The 22405-nt window shown below is 34.6% G+C and overlaps 2 protein-coding genes and 3 non-coding genes across 5 annotated transcripts; all 5 read left to right on the plus strand.

Annotated features, from left to right (window-relative positions):
* Positions 1 to 1286: 1286 nt before the first annotated feature.
* Positions 1287 to 4179, plus strand: LOC145640792 (protein C2-DOMAIN ABA-RELATED 7-like). The gene is made up of 3 exons (XM_081692025.1): positions 1287 to 1551; positions 2846 to 2941; positions 3736 to 4179. Exons 1-3 carry the CDS (start codon positions 1444 to 1446, stop codon positions 4042 to 4044), a joined length of 513 nt encoding a protein of 170 aa, XP_081548151.1. The 5' UTR covers positions 1287 to 1443; the 3' UTR covers positions 4045 to 4179.
* Positions 4180 to 6623: 2444 nt separating this feature from the next.
* On the plus strand, positions 6624 to 18990 carry LOC145638803 (uncharacterized). The gene is made up of 21 exons (XM_081689840.1): positions 6624 to 6795; positions 6902 to 6975; positions 7090 to 7167; positions 7305 to 7436; positions 9382 to 9432; positions 9547 to 9687; positions 9769 to 9891; positions 10067 to 10144; positions 10773 to 10865; positions 10962 to 11084; positions 11652 to 11735; positions 12457 to 12549; positions 12714 to 12893; positions 13747 to 13819; positions 15887 to 15990; positions 16088 to 16347; positions 16441 to 16527; positions 16626 to 16856; positions 17823 to 17901; positions 18049 to 18112; positions 18518 to 18990. The coding sequence occupies exons 1-21, from the start codon at positions 6705 to 6707 to the stop codon at positions 18634 to 18636; spliced, it is 2358 nt and encodes a 785-aa protein (XP_081545966.1). The 5' UTR covers positions 6624 to 6704; the 3' UTR covers positions 18637 to 18990.
* A 1078-nt stretch (positions 18991 to 20068) lies between these two features.
* On the plus strand, positions 20069 to 20139 carry TRNAG-GCC (transfer RNA glycine (anticodon GCC)). The gene has a single exon. It is a non-coding gene; the product is annotated as a tRNA-Gly (tRNA).
* Positions 20140 to 20149: 10 nt separating this feature from the next.
* LOC145641380 (small nucleolar RNA snoR114) lies at positions 20150 to 20239 on the plus strand. The gene has a single exon (XR_014115411.1). It is a non-coding gene; the product is annotated as a small nucleolar RNA snoR114 (small nucleolar RNA).
* Positions 20240 to 21220: 981 nt separating this feature from the next.
* LOC145641385 (small nucleolar RNA snoR114) lies at positions 21221 to 21311 on the plus strand. The gene has a single exon (XR_014115416.1). It is a non-coding gene; the product is annotated as a small nucleolar RNA snoR114 (small nucleolar RNA).
* Positions 21312 to 22405: the final 1094 nt, after the last annotated feature.

A 22405-nucleotide genomic window follows, 5' to 3' on the forward strand; every position in this document is an offset into this window, starting at 1 on the left:
GATTTGAGCTGTGACGAGTTAAGGAAAATGGAGTACATGGATTCACCTTGCAATCTGGTTGAGAGCTGGAGAGATGTTCAGGCAGACAAAAAAATCCTTGGTGTATACCTGACGTGGGGTATCTGGCATGATCGTAATCTGAAAATCTTTCAAGGTAAGTCTACTCCCAATTCAGTCTTAGTTGCGCGAGTACAGAGATGGGTGGAAGAGAATGAGAAATATCATAACGCTATTTACTCTACCCCTAGAGCTGCTGCTAATACCTCGAGCTCTAAGACGTGGGTGCCCCCACCAGAAGGCTGGATCAAAATCAATACTGATGCATCATTATCTGAGAATGCTGGGTGGGAATTGGAGTTGTGGCTCGTGATCACAGAGGCAAGGTGTTTTTTTCTGCGTGCAAAAGGTGGAGAGCTCGGTGGCAAATTGATGTGGCCGAAGCAAAGGCAATCGTGTGGGCTTTGAAGCTGGGCAAGCAGTTTGGATGTGACAAGATCATTGTGGAGTCTGATTGCCAGGTGGTTACTAATCGTTTGTCTAAGGGGGCTTCTCATCTAACTGATTTGGATGATGTGCTCTGTGATGCAATGCATCTCAGCTCTGTTTTTGAAAGAGTATGCTGGTCTCATGTGTTGAGAGGAGGAAATGAAGTGGCGCATAACCTTGCCAGATATATTCCTTTTAATGTAGAACGAGTATGGGAGTTTAGTGTTCCTTTGGAAGTCTCCCCTTTTGTACTCATGGACTCTCTTATTATTGAATAATAATTCTTTGCTCCCCCTCAAAAAAAAAAAAAAAACTACAACCTCATGATTAGGAGATGCAAACACTACCACTAGACCCAACTTTGCTTGATAAAAAGTTGGTACTAGTAAGTGGGTCTCCGTAAATTTAATACTTCGTGCTTTGTAAGTATTTTACACCAAAAGTTTACGTCTAGGATATTTTAGTATTTTCACTTATAATTACATTTTGATAATTAAATTAACGTAGACAATTCTAACTCAAAAATTCGTTAAATGTTCAACTATTTAGGAATAAGTCAAATGTCAACTAGATTATTGATAAAAAAAATTTCCCTTATCAATTTTTAGTAACATTTTCCTTATTAGTGATCTTGTTATACACGAAATGCTTTTTAAGGAACAAACAAGGGCAAATGTGCAACGCACATCGACACATTACCCCCAGGCCCCCACTAGGCCACTAGTCCACTACTATAATATAATTAGTCCATGTTCATATAACCTTGTATTAAGATATTAATTTCTCAAATCTAACCATTGAAAATTCGTCCTTCATCTAAATTAATAATGTAGTAGAAATGTCATATAAAACAAAGTAAATCATTGAATTTCTCAAAGTCTAAATTAAAGCTCTCATCAAATCATAGATCATCAAAACATCTAAGAAGCAAGAAAAACAGAAGAGCAAGAAGAAAGAATGAATATTTTGGGCGCATTGAAGATCACCGTGAAGAAAGGCATTGATCTCAAAGTTTGTGACGCTTTTAGTAGCGACCCTTATGTTGTTATTACTTCTGGTTCACAGGTAACATTGCATCTAACTAGTACTTGCTAACTACATCTTAAGTCAAATATTTCTTTAGTTTACACTAGCATTACATATACTTTTATCTAATCTTGAGTTTATGTAGTTTGGGATTAATATAGATCTTATTATATAATAGGATATTTTGTGAAAAACTACCTTTTTAAACTTTGAATTTTGCGAAAAAGTACCCTAAAAACAAAATGTTGTAATTAACTACCTTATAAAGTATAAAATGTTGTAATTAACTACCTTATAAAATATAAAATGTTGTAATTGACTACCTCCTACTAGAATAACACATTTGATTTTTATTTTTCGGTGTTGAACATGTCATGTGAGGGTCACATGATCCTTTAATGACTTAATTCCACCCTTTCTCCCAAATTTTCCCGCTTTATACCAACTCTTTTCCTTAACAATACGATTAATCATATTTTATATTGTTTATTTGCAACCCCTTTGATAATTATATGGGCTGAATTGGTGTAAAGCGGGAAAATTTAAGGAAAATAGTCATTAAAGGGTCACGCTACCCTCACGTGACATGGTCAACGTCGGGAAATAAAAGTCAATTGTGTCATCCCGGTAGAAGGTAGTCAATTACAACATTTTATATTTTATAAGGTAGTTAATTACAACATTTTGTTTTTAGGGTAGTTTTTCGCAAAATCTGGAGTTTAAAAGGTAGTTTTTCACAAAAAATCCTATATAATATAATATAGATTTTATTTAATTTCAATAGATCTAGATTCAAATTTGAGATTAAACTCCAACCAAGGAAAAACTTTCCTATCAATATCATAAGGGGCTTTTGATTAGTTCTACGCACTTTAATGAAGATGTCATTCGTATGTGTGGTGTTTTTACTTCTTTTAGTTGTGTCCATGTACGACGAGCGGGAAATACCGTTGCTCATCTAGTTACTAGGTGGGATACGTGCTCTAGTGATGAATTTGTTTGTACGAACTCTTTCCCCCAAAGTTTACAATCTTTGACGGAGCTTGATTTAATATAATATCTTTCCCGCGGCGGTCTTCAAAAAGAAAAAAAAAAGTTCTACGCACTCTCAGATCATATAGATGTTTGACTCATAAGCATTACTCCATATTACTTGTTTTGTTTCAAAATTTTCATTTTTGTGTTTTTGAGATCTAAAAGTAGTTATAAAGTATATTTTGGGAATGGGTTTATTCGTCACATACCCAATTAAGTGTTTGTCTTCAAACAAATTACATTTAAATATGATCAAGACTTATTTTGGCACCTATGTTTTCTTAATTGATTGGTACAGAAATTGAAGACTCGTGTGATAAAGAATAATTGCAACCCTGAATGGAATGATGTTTTAACTCTTTCAGTGACTGATCCAGATATGCCTATCACACTGGTGAGTTAATATTTATATTCTCGTTATTTTTTGGTAATTCTAAACAACTAGGATTTCTGTTTAATAATGAACGCAACTTATATTAGTTGAAATTTCACGCTAAACTCATGTTGAAACAAAAAAAAAAAAAATAAAAAAAATACTATCTTAGGGATTTGATCGTGAATATATATGGATGAAGGTTGTTTTTTTCTTTTTTTTAAGGACATATAGATGGTTTGAACAACTTATTAGACGAACTTAATATGACCAATTGACCACAGTATCAATTAGTGAAACTTAATCCAAGTGAATTAAAACATCTTGGTTGTATCTTGTGCATGTTATAAACTTATAACTAGTGTCTAGCCCGGGCGTTGCACCAGGTTTTAATTATTCCTTGTGATTATATGTACTCTATTCGATATTCATAATGTTTTATTTATTTATTTTTTTATTTGGACCTTGTGATAATCAATTATATACATTTATTTTCATGTTTATAGCATAGTTAATAATTGGTTTAGATGGTTAAATAAACATCCTTCTCATAATAGGTTGGGTGTTCAAATCCCCTTATTGAGTAGTGATTGTGTGGCGTAATGAGAGATGGAGTACGTGACATGGCGTGGTCTACGCGGCACATAGACGTTCTTAGTAACGCCTTTTAATATACTTTGTATTAGTTTAGATTAGTGGTATCATAATTCATAAATGATTTGACCGATACATAGAAGACAATTCATAAATACTTTATCTTTTTGGAGAGTGATAATAACTTGTATATTTGCATTTTTTTTTTTTTTTTTTTACAGAATGTGTTTGACAAGGATAGGTTCTCAAGGCCGGATAAAATGGGTGATGCCAATGTCGACATTAAGTCATATATAGAGTGTATGCAAATGGGGATAAAAGACCTCCCAATCGGAACCGCGGTAAAAAAGATACAACCTGATGAAAGTAACTGCTTAGACGATGAAAGTAAGGTAGTTTGGACCGGCAAAGGCAAAATGGTTCAAGAAATGACTCTAAAGCTACAAAATGTTGAGAAAGGAAAAATACAAATCAAAATTGAATGGCTTGATCTTCCAGGTTGCAAAGGATTACCTAAGTTAAATTCTTGATGATATATTGTATGTGTGTATTTATAGTGTGTTTTTGGTCTCAAATCTCCATGTTACATTACAAGCGTCAGAATTATATACTCCGTATCATATTTGCTTCCACGAGGAATATAATTCCAATGCTCGTTTGTTTCTCGTTGCATTGTATGTCGCATAAGGTGAAAATTGTGCATTATTGTATCTGATTATTAATCAAATATGGAATCCAAAAGTTGAAAATAAATGGACCATTTAGTTCATATAAATATGAACAATTGTATTGATCGATTATACTACGTATTATTATATCATGCACTTGACATCGTGTTCTTGAAGAACGATATATTACTTAAACAACAATAATAACACATGTTGCTAAAAGATTGTGAAAGAAATACCTTTTCTTACCCTTTTACAGTACGGAATAAGAAATAACTAAGTCATTGCCGCCATCGTTATAAGGACTAAGGGTCTGTTCACTTCATCTTAATATCAGTTCAGTTCAATTTAGTTTAGTTCAGTTCAGTTCAATTCTTAATTTCCTCCTCTCATAAAATATTCATTTCAGTTTAACTCAGTTCAATAATGTGAACAGAACCCTAAGCTAAGACTTTTATTAAAAACACAATAGAAGACATTTTCAAAACCTTTCCAAAAAAAAAAAACATCAATAGCCAAAATTGTAAGTAATGTCAATCCCAAATTCCACGAAAATCAAACCTACAACTTGGAACCTTTGTATGCAATTTCAAAAACAAATCAATATTTGAAAACCATTGCGTTAGTTGCATCAAGCAAATAAATAATATTAAAAGCAAATAAATCATTCATTTTATAATAGAACTAAAATAAGATTCACTCTTCGCTTAAACCGTAACATGAACATGCTACATTACCTTAAAGCTTTTATTTATATTATCCCTACTACTCGCTAAAAGAAATGAGTTGTAGGGTCAATACAAAGATCGACAAGACTAGACACACACAATACAACAATCAATAATGCTGAATACATACATAACTGCATAAGCGGTAAATAACACACATACAACCTATCATCACTCAACTTGCCTTTAGCCCTGAGTTCAACACACTAGTACACTACGTACCAATGATACAAAACATAAGACAATTATTTATTTATTTATTTATTTTTATTTTGATTATGCATTGAACGGATCATTGCCTCAAAAAAATGGGGTAAAACTACTTCAGGCGCTAACTGGGTAGACACCAATGGTACTTAAGAGTGACGGACATCCTTGCGCTTAATACTAAATTATGTTAAATTATGGTTTAATCTAGATTTGATCCCGCAACATCTAACCAATTAAGGTTATACACTTACCATCTCAACCAACTTTTATTAGTGTTTTAAATTGCACACAATTAACATTGTATATTCCTTTATTAGAAAATAAATACATATGAGGTAAAAAAACAGTAACATCCGAGGCAACGTCCACATCATACACTAGCTATTCAAACAGTTCACACACTAGTTTAAGTTTAAATTAGTGCATTGACATGTATGCTAAGTTTGATTGTGTCAATTATTCTAGAATAGAAGGAGTAATAACACTAACTCATAATCAAAATTAATACGGTCACATAGTACAACTTATAAATAGTGTAAAGTCAAACGGTTGCGATCTTGCAAATATTTAGAGACGGGAGGTAAAACAGGGGATAATTTAGGGTTCGTTTGACATCGTCGTGGTTTTCTGTTTTTTGGTTTTTTGTATTTTAATAGTATACTAGGTTAAACCCCCGTGCAAATGCACGGTTGTTGAATAATTATGATAATAATATAATTATATAAAAATTAATGAATCGATTCATCAGGTATTAAAGTCCATGAAATATATTAAAACAATTAAAACATGTGAGAGAAAATATTTATAGTTATAATGTGCAAGTTGATATTTTAGGAAGTTTATTTTAGATTTTATAAAAAAAAGGTCATAATCTAAATGCAATCTTTATTTTTATATAATAACGATTTTATTTAGAAAGTAATTTTGGCGGGAATTTTTTTAATAATATGTTGCCAAGTGTTCCTACAGATTCGCTTTTAGTAGTATGTAATTGATTGATTGATGATTATATATTTCACATAATGAATCAAAAAATATTTAGACTTATTAAAATCATGATAATTTTGAAAACTGACAATAGAAAAGTGGAAACACCTTTTCTTGTTTCCTGTTTTTGGTTTTTAGTTTTAAAAAAAACAGGAAACTAAAAACTAAGGGTTCGTTTGGCATTGCTGTGGTTTTCTGTTTTTTGGTTTTTTGTTTTCTAAAAGTATATGATATGAGTCCCATAATGAATAAAAAATTATATAAACTTATTAAAATTATGATAATTTTGAAAACCGACAACAGAAAAGTGGAAACATCTTTTTCTTGTTTCCTATTTTTGGTTTTTGGTTTTCAAAAAATAGGAAACTGAAAACCAAAACTGATGCCAAACAAGCCAAAGTAAAAATGATACCAAACAAACCCTTAGTAATTTAATTGTACTGTATCGGTGAAGATTAGTGAGTTTGGCGGGGGTAGGGTTTTAGGTTAGCAAAACTTAAAGTTTGTTAGGGTTTCTCAGTCTCTCTTTCTCTTTTTCCCCCTTTCATCCGTAAATGGTCTCTGTTTCGTGAAGAAGCAGCAGCAGCAGCAGCAGCCATGGGAGGTTCTCGAGCTCAAGTTAACAAAGCTCACAAAACTCGTTTTGCTTCCAAATCTTCTCGCAATATTCACAAAACTTCTCTTAAAGGTTTCATTTTTCTTTCAATTTTTCCTCTTATTTACCTTCAATTTGCCTCAATTATTCGTTCCTTTTTAAGGTTTTAATTTTTGATTATTGTTATGTATTTATTTAGATAAGCATCAAAATGCAAAATCGGACCGTTTTGGCAAAGGCGCTCGCGCTGCTCGAATTCAGCGTAATAATATGGTACCATTTTTTTTTTTTTTTTTTTTTTTTTTTGTCTGTGCAATTTTGATTATATGACTGTTTAATTTTTTATTGAATTAGTGCAATTGATAGTTGGTTGATTATTTTTGTTAGATACGCGATCAAAAGCGGGCTGCTGCATTGAATGAAAAGAGGGCATTGAGTGGATCAGCTAGTCCACCTCGTGTTATTGTGAGTTTGTTAATTTTGTTTTGGTTTTTGTAAATGATGCAATTAAAGAATTAAGCTTGAAATTTGTTGAATTTTATTTTCTATGAATTTGGAATGCTTTAATGCTGTAGCTTATTGAAAATTTGATTGAATTTTAGGTTCTGTTTGGTCTGTCTGCTCATGTTGACTTGAATTCGGTCGAAAGGGATTTGTTGGGATTACTATCAACAAAATGCAGTAATGAGGCATTCCCTACGGTTGTCTCTTCCGAGTACAAGATGAGAGCCACGGTAAGGTCTATGTTGGGTTACTCCCGATTTGGCTGTTTATGTTGATTGATTGGGGTGGATCATGTTTTTCCTAGAATGCGAAATCAAATGTGTGCCTGATATCAAGAAGGTTTTACATTTGAGTTTAATTTTTCAATCTTTATGTAGATGATGACTATAATTTGAATTCCCTAGACACTATTGCTTTGCTTCACTGCTTATTTCTTTCTTAATGAATCAAGTTGTGATTACGTGACACTACCTTACAGATTACTAGTTCATTCATTGAAATGAAATGAAATATGGAACAAATGGTGCGTGGTTCCAGCTTAATATTCTGCGTGAAGTATGTCCTTACAATTAGATTGTATCTTGGTTGGGATTTTGAGCATGCTTTATGCTACTGATCTCATACACCAAGCATTTGAATCATTTGAATGTTCTTTATATTAGCTAGATATTGTAAGAAATGCACTAATATAGTTGAGGCTTTTATTGTGAATAAGTAGTGCCTCCATTCATCTTTATCTCCCCAGACCAGTTGGTGGTGAGATATGCTGTGTTGTCCTGGGTTTAGGGGGTTTTTGGGTGAATTATTGGAGTTGTCAGAGAAAATAGAAAAATTAGTCAAGTACAGGATTAGGGAAAATTAATGAAATCAATTAAATGCAAGAAACAATTCTCATTTGATGTAAGGGCTTATTTTGAGAATTCAGTGATATTATGTACCTGGGAAAAGAATGTTAAAAATTGTCTTGGTTTAGGGTTTTTGAGTGAATTATTGTTGTTGTCATTAAGAGAAAATAGTCTGTCCCAAGGATTTAGGGAAAAGTAATAAAATCAGATATATGCAAGACAATAAGTGTCATTTGATGTATGGGGTTACCGTTGAAAATTTTGGTGATACTATGCACCCAGGAAATTTTTTTCGTTAAAAGCCTTTTGCCATATGCTATTCCAATCTTTACTAAGAAATGAAGAAGACTTACTTTTGTTTAGCCAAAAATACCAAGGAAACAGCGCAGAAGGTTAGGGGGACAAAGTTTTTTGTCAATGCAGCTGGAGATGGACAATTTTCAAGTCTATTGAAAGTCTTTGAAATTTAGAATATGGCTTGAGTTTACTTTGATATTGGGGATGGAAGATGAGAATTTTCCTTTATTTATTCTGTTATTTAAATGTTCACTGTAATTTTATATTCAACCTTACCCAAAACAAGATACTTTAAGTGAAAGTTATTCTAATAATTAAGATACTAAGAAGCACTTTTGCCCATGTGCTTAATCATTGTCACTACTTTTTGTAAATAAGAAATCATTGTAATATGCAACCCTTTGTTTTTGTTTTTATTACAAGGGGTTGAGGGAGGAGGTGGTTCGGTTAAATTTGTTTTTGAACCTGCTAGCTATAGAAAGAACTGTGAGATAAAGAACCCCTGCACAATAATGTCTTCTGGGATAAAAGTTTAATGCTAGTCATAATTTTCACTCCATCATAAGTGCTTTTGTTGGATACTGGAAGCTTCATTATGGTCTCCACATTTCTGGGCCATGAACTTGCGCAAAATACTTTAAAGTGGCCAAGTGTGACACTTGCTTGGGGGTTGAGTGACATAGGGTTAAAGTATTTGTGGATTAATCTGAATTCAGAGCTCAGGCACCAGAGGTCTGAGTAGGGGGATGTTTAGCTTAAAGATACCGATAGGCCAAGGTTACAAACAATGAATTTAAGAAATCATTATCAAATGTCACTGCTGTATTGAATGGGACTTTTTTCATAGAGGATCGTGTTCTTAGTCTCCATTCTCTTTTTTTTTACTAGCCTGTTCAGAATGTGTTTGAAATACAATAGTATTTTTTATTTTACAATTTTATTTTTCTTTTATTGTTCTTTCTTTCTTTCTTGTGATTGCTGCATTTTCTGCCACATGTTACAAAGCATATTTAATAGTGATTGTTGGGTGTAGGTGCTGAAAGCTCCTCACGGGGATCTGTCCTCATGCATGGATATGGCCAAGGTACTCATTTGCTCTTTCTTTTTTTTCATTTCTTTTGAATTCTGCTACATTAATTCAAAATGCTATGTAAATGCTTGTAGCTGTCACTAATTATATGTGGACATATTTGCTTAGGTTGCTGATTTGGTGGCTTTTGTCACATCAGCGAGCTCTCCATGTGAAGGCGGTTCATCTGATTACATCGATTCATTTGGAGCGCAGTGTCTTTCTGTTTTCAAAGCCATAGGCTTACCAAGCACTGTCGTATTGATACGTGTAAGCAGACAAATTTTTGGTATACTTTTAGTTAAAAGAAAGAAATTGTTTCTGTTTGGTAATAAAAATTTCTTGCTTCAGGATCTACCTAGTGACTTGAAAGGAAGAAATGAATCTAAGAAAATATGTAATTCCAGTCTTGCTTCTGAATTTCCTGAGCAATGTAAATTTTATCCGGCAGATACTAAAGATGATCTCCACAAGGTAATGTCTGCAAGTTCTGTATTACAGTTGTGATTTGCTGCTTTTATAGTTTAGTGATATATGTTTAAAAATAGCTAGGGCAATAGGGATGGGCTTTTGACTTGTATAAAAATTTTCTTCTTCCAGTGAACTGTTTTTACAATACTTAAGCTGTATTTCATTGTTGTTGGTGCAGTTCTTGTACATTCTGAAGGATCAAAGGTTGAAACCTCCTCACTGGAGAAATCAGCGAGCTTATGTTGCTTCTCAAAAGGTTAATTTCCGACTTTGTAACTTTTAATTACCTTGCTATATGAAAGCATCCAGCCAAAAGGGATAAAGTAGATACATCTTGAATTGTGATGCATTTTCATCAGTATGTTTTTTTAATTGCTACTAGTGTATTATCCAAGGGCAAGGTGCGTCTTTTTATTTTGTATCTTTTAGCAAAAGCTAGTGCATTAATAATGTGAGGATGTAAGTCAAAACGTCTATAATAAACTAATCTTTGGAGGGGCATTATGGGTAGTCTAGTCTCTTTAGGTTAAGTCTTCAGTTTTATTATAAATAGAGATAGGGAATAAAAGGGAAAGGAGGCAGAATTTTGTATTAGGGAAACCTATAGAGTTATGGCCTCAAGCCATTGTTAGAGATGATACAGAGGTAACCATGGCCGTAGACCGTACCGCTCTGTTACCTAGTGTAATAGATTGAATTTTACAGACCAAACTCACAGAAAAGATTGATTCCTTGATTAACCAAATAATCTGATTTTTTTGTTTGTTGCAGATGTTTCATTTAATAGTTATAATAAGAAGCGCTCTTTGCTTCATGATATTGTTTTGCACTTCTAGTTAAATTAATCATAACCTTTATATTGATTTTCTTTCAAATTTCTGCAGCTTGAGATGCTTGATCATGATTCTGTTTCTGGAAAGTGTACCCTCTGCGTCACCGGTTATATTCGTGCTCGTAATCTCTCTGTAAATCAGCTGGTAGTTGTTTGCAGTTTTCTCTCCATGATTCTTTTTAAAACTTATGTTTCACAGTTCAAAGCCTAATGCTTTAGTCTAATTTTTCTGGTGAACTAGGTCCATGTCTCTGGAGCAGGTGATTATCAACTAAGAAAAATTGATATCCTCAGGGACCCTTATGCTCTAAATCCCAGGAAAGAACACGACACAATGGATGCTGATGATGTGCCTGATCTGCAGGTTGGTAACATTGTCATGTAATTATTAGTTTCTCCTTTACATAAAAACGAAAAAAAAAACTACTCTTTTTATTGGCATGCTAAAGTAATAGATTAGAGATGAGTTTTGGAGAATGATCTCATAGTATTAAAAAAAAGGCTAAAGTAAAAGCCTCTTACGTATTCTTTAGTGATTTTTGGAGAATGATCTCATATAACATGCTGTTATGTAAGTAGTAATCTTGATTTGGAAGGTGATTTACCATCCTTTAGGAAATTCTGATCCTACATTATTTCATTTTTCCTTTATTGTAATTTTTCTGCCATACTCGTGCTTCAAAATGCCTTTGCATCTTTATACCTAAAGGAGAAGGTAAAACCTTTTAGCCTCGTATAACCAAAGGAATAAGATTGATAAAATAATGTATGTATTGTTTTATCAATTTTTTCAGTTTCTCCTTCCTGTACTAGGTTCTCTCCATTTGTTAATACTTTTTCCAGATGGTATTTCACATGAGCCTTAAATTTGCTCTTTTTGCTACAGTACTTGTTTCATACCCTCACTATGATTTCAATTTTTTCATTGTAGGTGATCAGCTCGTTAGTGCCTGATAGTTCAAAGCAAGAACCATTACATGTCGAAAATGTTCCAGATCCTCTTGCCGGAGAACAGGTTGGTGGATAACCTCTGGTGCTTTCCTTTCCCTCTGATATTCAGAGTCAGCAATTTAGTCTTTATATTGCTCCTTAGTCCATCCCCTTCCCCCTCTCAATCTATTTGATTGTTATCTTGATATCTCAGGTATTGATTGTGAGCTAATAATTGTGTTGCTGAGTTTATACTTTCATATTTTCATGTGTATTTGTGCAAATATGGTTTGAAATATTTCAGCTCTGTAAATGAAATGTTGTTTGACTAACGTTCAGCTTTGCTCTTTTTTATTTGATATCTTCGTTCAGTTCAGCTAGCAAATCTTGTAGGCTCGCTATTGACATTGCTTATTGCTCACGACTTCAGAATGATCCTTGTTGGCATGATAAACTGTAGGAACTGCATAATACAATATAAGTTCATATAGCTTATTATTGTCAATACATACCAACAGGTTTTATTTATGACTTGAATCCATTCCATGAAGCCATTAGAGTCTTTGATTGTCAGTCTCATAGAAGATGCTTTAGTAATGTTTTTATTGATACATCCCTTTCCGACAGCACGTAATACTCGAATTTATTTTGATCCAATACTTTTTCAATCTGTTACCTAGTGATCCATTTTTGTTTCAATTTGGGGTAGTATCAGTTTTAGAAATGCATCAGGGATGGAAGTATAATTTTGTTGTGATCTGAATTGATTTTATTGTCCATTTTCATAATCTTACATCTTCTTTTAGACATGGCCAACTGAAGCAGAAATGGCTGAGGCGGAGGAAAATCTGAAGCATAAGAAGAAGAGGAAACTTCCACCTGGTACTTCGGAATATCAGGTTTGTCTCAGCCTTTTGTCATTCTTCTTTTTCTCTTCTCTGCTTGAATCTCTAGAGAAGAGCTCATGTGGTTTTGAACTTCTCTATAAATTCAAGTCTTGGTTGTTTTGGTTTGATACCTTATATTTGGTGCTTAACAATTCACAAATATCTGATTTCTTCAGGCTGCTTGGATTGTGGATGAGAGTGATGAGGATGATGTTGAAAGTAATGACGAGTCAGAGGGTGGCATGGTCTTGGATGGGGTAGAAATTGGTGTTGCTTCTAATGACCTTGATGAAGATCAAGGTTCCCTTGATCTCGGAGAATCAGATGGAGAGACAGAGACTGATTCAATGATGGTGGTAAGTTTAGCTGTGAGCTATCTGTATTCATCTATATTTTTTTTTTAGAAAGACAGCAAGGGGATGTCTTACAAAGTCGAGATATGTCAAACATCATTTGGAGGGTATTCAGTCTTCTACTTGACCAGGGTTGTACAAAAGCCTGTTGAAAGGGACTTGAAACATCGAGGGAAAGCAATACCCTCAATAAGTGCTGGCATCAATATTGAGTCATGCTCACGGAAGATTTATGTGCTTTTATTTGTTCTTTGTTGTGGCTTGTGGGCAGCTGGGCACTTATGTATGTGTAGGTGCTGAATAGCTTTGCCTGTATGCATCACTTGTGTTACTGGAAGTTGTGAATGTGTTATTATCGTAATGGGTGAACAATAAGATAGTTCTTCAAATAAAAGTTCTATTTTTATTTAGTGGCTGCTCTGTGTTCTAACTAATACCTAGTTACATTTGTCAAGCTCTTAATTTCCATGTGTTATCCTCATTAAAATGTGGTTACCCCTAAACCTTAATATCCCCTTCAATAAAATAAAATTTGATTTTTTGATGTAGTTTAAAATTGGAAAGCAGTGCAGTATGGAATGAAACAAGGTTGGATAGAAGTTGCTGCATTCCATGCTTAGCTCGTATTTGGTGTAACACGCTAAATAAATAAATGTCCGTTAACTAATTACAATTACACAAATGACAGCAGAAGGCAGAAACCTATTTCTGCAGAAATCTATTTCCTTAATGTATTTATGGTTATTGTTATCAGATGGTTACCATTTCTTCTGCCTCTTTACTTTATATTTGTCTTTATAGATCTTTTATGCCTGTTTCATCGCATTTATAATAACTAATGCCATATTCATTATAGGATGGGGATATGACTAGGGAGCAGATAGAAGATGATATCAAGAGATTAAAAGATGCTCATGCAGAAGATGAGGGTAATTCCTTTTGTTCCAGATGGTTTTTTAATTGCTCTGTAGTCATCGATTATTTTATACATTTTAATTTAGCAAATTCTAAGTTTTAGACATTGTGGCACTATGCTTTAATAGGTGTGAACATGTAATCGAACATACTCATGCAGCATTTTTTATTTTTGGAATGCTAAGTTTCTTATGGTGATTCTACTAATAGATGAGATTGTTGGCAAACTAGCCCATCACTTGTTTAATCTCTTGGTGTTCGACCATACTATCCTCTATCTTAAATACATCAATACTATTGCTCATTATTCAAGCTTTTCTATTGAGGGGATCTCAATATTAAATTCACTTATTTAGAGTAATTAAGGCATGTTTAAAAACTTGTTGATTCTTTTCAACAGTGTGCACTCTCTCTCTCTTTCTTCTTTTTCTCTATCTCTTCCGTTTTCATCACCATCTTTTCCACGCATTCCTCTCTTGACCTCCATCCCCTAATTATCATCCCAACACTCTATAAGCCCCCTCAAGGACTCAACAACTGAGTAATTCAGTTTTGAGGGGTATTAGGGTAATTTTCGTCGTTCCTTAGTAATTGATGGTTGTGGTAAAGTGTTTGGTTACAAATCAGTTTATCTTTTAAAGCTAATGGTTATCTACTTCAAATTTTTCCATTTCCTTTGTGAAGCTGTAACTCTTAACTTAAAAGGGAGCTGTTTGGTGGGAGGGATTTAAGAAAAGGAAAGGGGATTTCCTTGGTGGGTGTTTGACTGCCCTATTGTTTCTCATTTCCTTTTCCTCTTTTTTCTTTTTGGATCTCCCAGGCATTCCTTTACATTAAATTACAGCTACAATCCAGGATTTGAGAATGCCTTTCTTTCCTCTAACTCTTCTTTACGCCTTCGCCTCGTGACTTTGTTCTTCCATCTCTGACAACTAAATCTTATTACCACCTTCTGTGGCTTCCCATTGCCACCACATCTATGGTCTCTACCACAGACATTGGACTGTTAATATTATTGCAGTTCATAAACACCCAAGACTCCTCTCTTTCCCTCTAAAACTTCACCATTACTAGGCAATAACCTCACAATTAGCTACTGACATAACATGAAAGCTCCTCCTAAACACCGTAAAAGCTGTATATAGATGAGAATAGATCCAGGCTTTGACATAGATGACACATGGGATGATATGGCTGAAGTATCATGGCTGACATGAGATGACAATGACCGTACCTACTGTCTCCACCACAACCGAGATTACCACTACATTGCAGTTCATGACCACCCAAGACTCCTCTTTTCTTCTACAAATCGACCATTGCCAGGAAATAGCCTCACAATAGCTACCGACATAACACTATCAATCCTCCCAACCACCTTAAAAGCTGTGTATACATGAGAGTAAGTAGATCTAGGCTTTGACAGCGGTACCGTATTGCTGTGGTTGAGTTAAATGGATGACACAAGATGCCAACGACTTTAATGAGTGTTGTGTGAAGGAAGGTGAGAAATATATGTGTCTGTAAAGGTTTGGGTTAAAGTTGGTGAGTGCGTGGAGATTGGGTCAAAGCAACTTGAAGCTGAGAAAGACATGGGCTTATTTGTAGAGGAAATGGGATGGACTTCTGTAGAAAGTGGTATTGAGTGTTGTCCCTTTTGTAAACAAAACGATATTAATGAACTCTCTTTCGTGATATCTTTGCCCCCTTTGTCTTTCTTGATTCCTTTACCTTTTATGTGAACTTTAGATGTATCAGGTATCCAATGTTATTCTTTTTCAAATGAAGATATGACCTTGAATATGTTGGCGTGAGCCTGGTGATTTAGAATGGTTAAAGGTTCTTGTACTGTTCCTTGTATACTAGCTATTTTCGTATCTATATTGCATATGAAGAAGTATTTATTCTATTTATACCTTACTGAAGAGTAAATGTAGACCTCACTTTGAGTCAATTGCTATCAATATTTGTTATATTTAACTTTTGTGAACCGCAAATATTCTTTGATGGCTTCTGTAATACTTCACCGCTTCTATTGGAACCAATTGTTTTGCTTATTAGTGGTGCATCTTTGACTTCAGAATACCCAGATGAAGTTGATACTCCAATTGATGTGCCTGCTAGAAAGCGTTTTGCCAAGTATAGAGGCCTGAAGTCCTTTAGAACATCATCATGGGATCCAAAGGTGATCTTTTTGTGCCTCTTGACATGACTTTTACTGTTATTACTTTTGATGATCATTACAATCTAAATTCTCTCTCTCTCTGTTTTTCTCTGAGTAGGAATCCCTACCTCAAGAATATTCAAGAATATTTGCTTTTGATAATTTCGCAAGAACTCGAAAACATGTGCTTGCCAAAGCCTTGGAACGGGACAATGAAAGCAAGGATGAGACTTTGTCTCCTGGTACATATGCAAGGCTCTATATAAAAGAAGTACCACAAACTGTTGCTTCATATTTATGCCTGCGTGCAAAAATGATGCCCATCATATCATGCGGGCTCTTGCAACATGAGTCCAAGATGTCTGTTCTTCACTTCAGGTATCTACTATCTAGTTCTGTTAGCTCTTCTGTTTTTATCATATCTGATTATTTCTGCCTACTTCATAATCACATAATTTACTGTCTTGATAGCATTAAAAAGCACGATAGTTACCATGAACCAATCAAAGGGAAAGAGGAATTGATATTTCATGTTGGTTTCCGACAATTTGTTGCAAGGTAATTTTTTCTGGAAAAAATCCCAGTTGTTGAATCTATATATTTTATTTTATGGATAATTTATTATGATACTAAAAGCCTTCACTTGTCTTATGAAGGCCAGTATTTTCCTCCGATAACTTCAATTCAGACAAGCACAAGATGGAGAAGTTTCTTCATGCCGGACGCTTTTCTGTAGCTTCGATATATGCTCCAATTTCATTTCCGCCTCTTTGTTTGGTAGCCATGAAGAAATCAGGAGTCATGGGCTCACCTGTTTTGGCTGCTGTTGGCTCTTTGATTAGCGTTGATCCAGATAGAATAATATTGAAGAAGATTATTCTAACTGGGTAAGTATATCTTCACTTTCCTATCAGATGTATAGATCTTTATGATGCTTGTAAAGTTGATATGACTATTTCTTTGCTTTGTTAAGTCAAGTATCTGGGTAATTCTATTGTGAGCCTCCTTGCAAAGATATGTTTAGTTGTTTACTATTTCCAAAGAAGCAAATTATATTTTCAACTAGGTGCTCCTGAAGTTTGTAATTGCTCATTCTTGTTTGTTAAAGTTACTGTTGCATTTTTAAGAACACCTAGTTTGAACTGTTGAGCTAAGATCAAAGGACTTGGTTTAGAAAGCTGCCTTTTTTGTTATAGATTGATAATGTGAAGACAGTTAGACCTGATCTTAACTGGCCTGGCCTGGAAACTGTCTAGGTTGGGCTGAAGTTGGGTCCCACTTTAGTTTTGGGGTTGTACTGGCTTGATTTTTCGAAAAAAGGGCTCTGGACAGGCCTAAAAATTCATTTAAAGACCAAAACCCACTTTTGTCTAGAAAATCCCGTTCTTGCTCTGTTTTGTATTTTGGTTAATGCCATGCCCAATTGCCCATGATCACCTCTACTAGTAGCCCAGGTGCCTGAATTTAATCTGTATCATATCTCTTGTTGCTCTGATCTATTGTCTACTTTTTGTAGCATTGGGGGGTTGTAATATTTTTCTTTATTGCGTAACGTAGGGTGCACTTGTTTTTATTTATTTATTAATGTATGGGCTCACTTAGTATGTGATGTCGTAATATTTTAATTTAACCAGTCATTGAGATGTGATCATACAGTATATATTTTTGAAGAATCTGTTATTAATTCTTTTTTGAGATTTCTGTTTAGTTTGTCATTATTTTTATCTCAATACCTTTAAATGGTTCTTTTTTATGTTGATATCACTAGATTAATTGTTTTTTAGTAGCAAACTTGTTTTCTTCTCCCAATCCCGTCTTTTGGTTGTAACGTGCAAAACCTTAATTTGATGCAGTTATCCCCAAAGAGTTTCTAAAGTCAAAGCAACAGTTAAATATATGTTCCACAGTCCCGAAGATGTAAAATGGTTCAAGGTACGGTACTTTGTCTTTTAATTCTCCATCCCAACTGCCCCTTTCCAGTTTGTAGTGTCTTTTTTGTGAGGGAGATATCAATTGATTAATTTAGCTAAGTTTAATGGCTTTTCTGGTTGAGCTAATTTGAGTGTTTATATACTGCAGCCTGTAGAATTATGGACTAAATGCGGACGTCGTGGACGTATAAAGGAGACTGTCGGTACACATGGTAAATTTCGTCTTCTCAATGTCCCAATTTATCGAGTTGTAGTTTCCTCTTTTTTACACAGACACACGACTGGGGTTGAGAGGAGATTTTTCAAAGGAACCTGTTGCAGCTTTCCTTTATTTAATTTTATTGTTGTATGCCTGCATCTTCTTGAGTACCAAGCTACTAGGTCAATATGTTTCTAAAATTCCTTGCTGTCAAGCACTGATGATTTTGAAGTGTGGCTATATTTTCTATTACATGTAAATTACCTAAACCCAAAGCAGTTTTTGTGAATTTGACCATTTTTTTTAAACGATATTCAGAAAAATTGTATCCATTATACATATAAGTATATACTTCAACTATTATTTTCTTTTCGCGTGGGAGATCAGGATCATTGATGTGTTTTCTGTTTGGTTGCAGGGGCAATGAAATGCCTTTTCAATGGAGTCCTTCAACAGAATGACACTGTGTGCATGAGCTTGTTCAAGCGTGCATACCCCAAGTGGCCAGAACAAAGGTTTCCGTTGTCAAATCTTTGAAATGATGGTAACTAGGGGTTGAAATTTGATAATGGCAGATTCTCAATGCAGCACAGGACATAACTGTCCGCTGTGATCGGGAATGAAGCACTGGTTCAGAAATTGTTCTTCAAAATTCATTTTTTCTTGTATTTGCTTGTATGGCGTAGATTAGCTTAGTTATTCTTAATATTATACATCTGAACCCACTGGTTTGAGGGCATAGAATTTTGTTAAATTAGTGAATGTAGGTGTTTTGATAGGCTTTTACACCGTTGAGTTTATCAGAAAGGTAAACGAAAGAAATTTTGATATTGTGGATTCACATTGTAAAATTCTTACTGGTGCCATATAGTATTTACTAATGCTTCATTAGTCAAAGTCCCTTTCATTTCCTGCACAATTTCTGATGCTTTTATGGATTCACATTAGAAGAAGGCTTCAAGGGTTATTGCATCATGAATGTGCTAGCCTATTTGTACCTTATTTTAAAATCGTCAGTTGTGGGCTACTTTTGCCTAAATTGGTTTGTTTAAGTAAACATGACTAGATTACAGTATATGCAAGTATTTGTAAAACATCTATTTATAGTTGATACTATGAAAATATACTACTGAAAAAGAAACAATGGTAAAACATGTTTTTAATTTTGGTGTTTTAATCAAAGCTTAGTTAAACTTTTTTCCTGAAAGTTTGGTGTTCTAATCAAGCTCAGTTCTAAAACGATATATTCTTTGTTCAGCTCATTGACATATTCATATACTATGTTACAAATTAGATTCATTTGAAGTCAAAATTAAAACTGGTGAACTGAATTAATGAGAGTATAGTCTACTAAACTTTTTTTTTTTTTTTGAACAATAAATGTGGTCATCAACATGTAAAATGTAATGACCAAATTTTTTTTTTTTTTTAAGGCTCTGTTTGTTCTAATGGAAAACAACTTATTGGGAAAATGATTTTCCATGGACAATAATTTTCAAGGGAAAACAAAAGAAGGGAGAAGATGGATGAGATGGGAGGTAAGGGACGCAAGGAGAAGGGAGGAAAATGTGGCATAACTTCCTTTTAGAAGGAAAACCGAAAACATCTTTCACTTCTGGGAGGACTATTTTCCATCTTTGGAAAATTGATTTCCATCCCTTTACAAACCAAACAATGGAAATTGAGAAAATTATTTTCCAATAAAATATTTTCCGTTAAAACAAACGGAGCCTTAATGTTTAATTCTGATTTAATATCTATTTTGCTAAATTCTAACAAGAGTAATTTGTAATTTCACTCATTTCAAAAAAAGGAAAAAAACAAAAAATTCTAACAAGAGTAAATAGGTTTCAATAAGTAATATTGTTTGTATTTTGTTATAAACTTGGTAATTAAATATTGTGTACAAATGCTAAATTAAATGATTGTAATACTATATCTGTGTATAAATGCAGTAAACATTCAACAAGCACCAGTGGTCTAGTGGTAGAATAGTACCCTGCCACGGTACAGACCCGGGTTCGATTCCCGGCTGGTGCATCAAACATGTAAGCAGTGATGACAACTGCGCACAATGTGGCACAAGGGTTCGTCACCATCTTCAGATCTTTCTGAAGAAAGAAAGTGTGCATCTGAGCTTTGCCCTTTTATTTTTAAGAATTCATTGCTCACATTCTTTTGCTTAAATTTTACCATAATATTTTTGCCATTCGTATTTTCATACACTTCATTTTGTTGCTTGCATTCAAAGAGGCTTTCATAAGTGATTAAGTGTGACCTTAAGCTCAAGCCAATACTGTGCAGTGCTACATCCAAACAAATGTGACGTGAGGCTAAGAGTGCCGCCTTTGTGGGCTATCAATGACATCTTTTGGTGTGCAGACTATCAGGGGTGCTAATACACATTAGCAATCGTAAATTGAGCAGTTAACAAATGACAAATATAGATGGAAGCAGTACAGTAATGACAGTGGCAAACCCACTATAATGCAACCCTCTTGTCAACTATACTAAATGGTGGCAGCTATAACAGAGTAGTTACATATAGTTGTAATATAATCATCATTATACCAAGTATCATTTTGAGCACTATCGGCTATATTCCTGTAAATTTCAGCTTCAACCATTCAATTCTGCAGGACTAACACAGCATTATTAGCTTAAAGTGTTTGCACCCTATCACAGTTATATTCCCTTTGCTTACAAAATAGATTCCTGTATTTCCATTTTAGTGTTTATACAAATTACATTTATGTCATATAAAAGTAAAATTACATCTGCTCAACAGCTTAAGTCATGTAGTATGGACCTCTTAATTAACTATATATCTCACACTCACTCCATATTCTATGTTATGTGGGTCCTTTGACACACTTACTATCTTATAATCAATTTTTTTTTTTTTTTTTTAGAATTTTATATTTCCACTATATTCCTTAATATTGGGAAATTCAAATGCTCTCTTTACAATTCAATTCACTATGTGGACATACTGCATCTACAAAAACAGGTAGCAAATATCAATCAAGGGCAAGTGGTCTAGTGGTAGAATAGTATCCCACCACCGCAAAAGACCCGGGTTCGAACCCCAGCTATAAAAAAGAGTAAAAAACAAACATGCAAGCAGTGATGAAAACTGCATACAATGTGGCACAAAGGGTTCGCCACTGTCTTCAGATCTACCTGAAGAGGCTATGTGTGCATCTGAGCTTGCTTATTTTTGTGTTTTTGCACAGCTCAGCGCCTTTGCGGTCTAGCAATGACATCTTTTGGTGTGCAGACTATCACGAGTGCTAATCCACAATAGCAGTCATAAATTGAGCAGTTATCAAATGACAAATAAAGATGGAAGCAGTACAGTAAGGCGCTACTATGAGAGTATGACAGTGGCCAACCCACCATAAACAACAATGCAACTATATTAGTGGTTTTAAAGCTAGTGCATACTCAAAAGATAGTGTTGAACTCAGGCAAGAAGATTTTGATCCACCAGTCTAGTGCAACTGTTTCTGTCTGGATCTGATTCCCCAAGAACTCGGACCTGAGATCCTGATACTCCTATCGGCAAGCTGAGAACCTACACAATGAGAAGAAGTTAGCTAACCCCGGGGTGGTCCGGGGATAACCACTCCGATGACAAAGTCAGAAAGTGTTTTAGAGAAGAAGATAAGTATGAGAGAGAAAGTAGAGAGAGAGAGAGAGAGAGAGAGTAATTAATGCCCTCATAAATGAGGTCTTACCTACTATTTATAATGATCCACCTTGACAGGTGGCTCTCATCCATGCAAAGCCTCCTGCGCCAAGTGTCGAGCTTCTGTTGCCACGTGCCGAATTCTGACAAGCCGATACGTCTGCTTTCTGGTGCATATCGGCGCCTTTTCACAATTATTCAGAGTTTGGTCACGTGCTTTTACAAGATATCGGTCCTACCTAGATATCATCCCATACAATTAGCCCCCCAAGTGAGGACGCATGATCACACATCATCGTTCTCAGTTAATGTAGCCGACAAACTTAACCTAACTAAGCAAACTTTGGGTTCCACTTCTCATTCTTCGAATTTTACCTCATCTTGGAAGTTTCATGTGATAACGTTTCTTGTACTCTGTCAAGCACTGTGCATCAACAAAACTTTATTGCTATCCCTGCCGTTGCTGCAGTTCGTTATACCCGTTTGGCTTATGCTCAAACACTGCATCGGATGAAGTTCAGAGACTATGTCAATTTGGCTGCCACTCAGATGTCACAGTGGATGAAGTTTGAGGACACCTCAGAGACTTACATCTTTTGCTGAGAAGATTTGCTT

Source organism: Chenopodium album, chromosome 7 (assembly GCF_948465745.1).
Source record: "Chenopodium album chromosome 7, dcCheAlbu1.1, whole genome shotgun sequence".
Classification (NCBI taxonomy): domain Eukaryota; kingdom Viridiplantae; phylum Streptophyta; class Magnoliopsida; order Caryophyllales; family Amaranthaceae; genus Chenopodium; species Chenopodium album.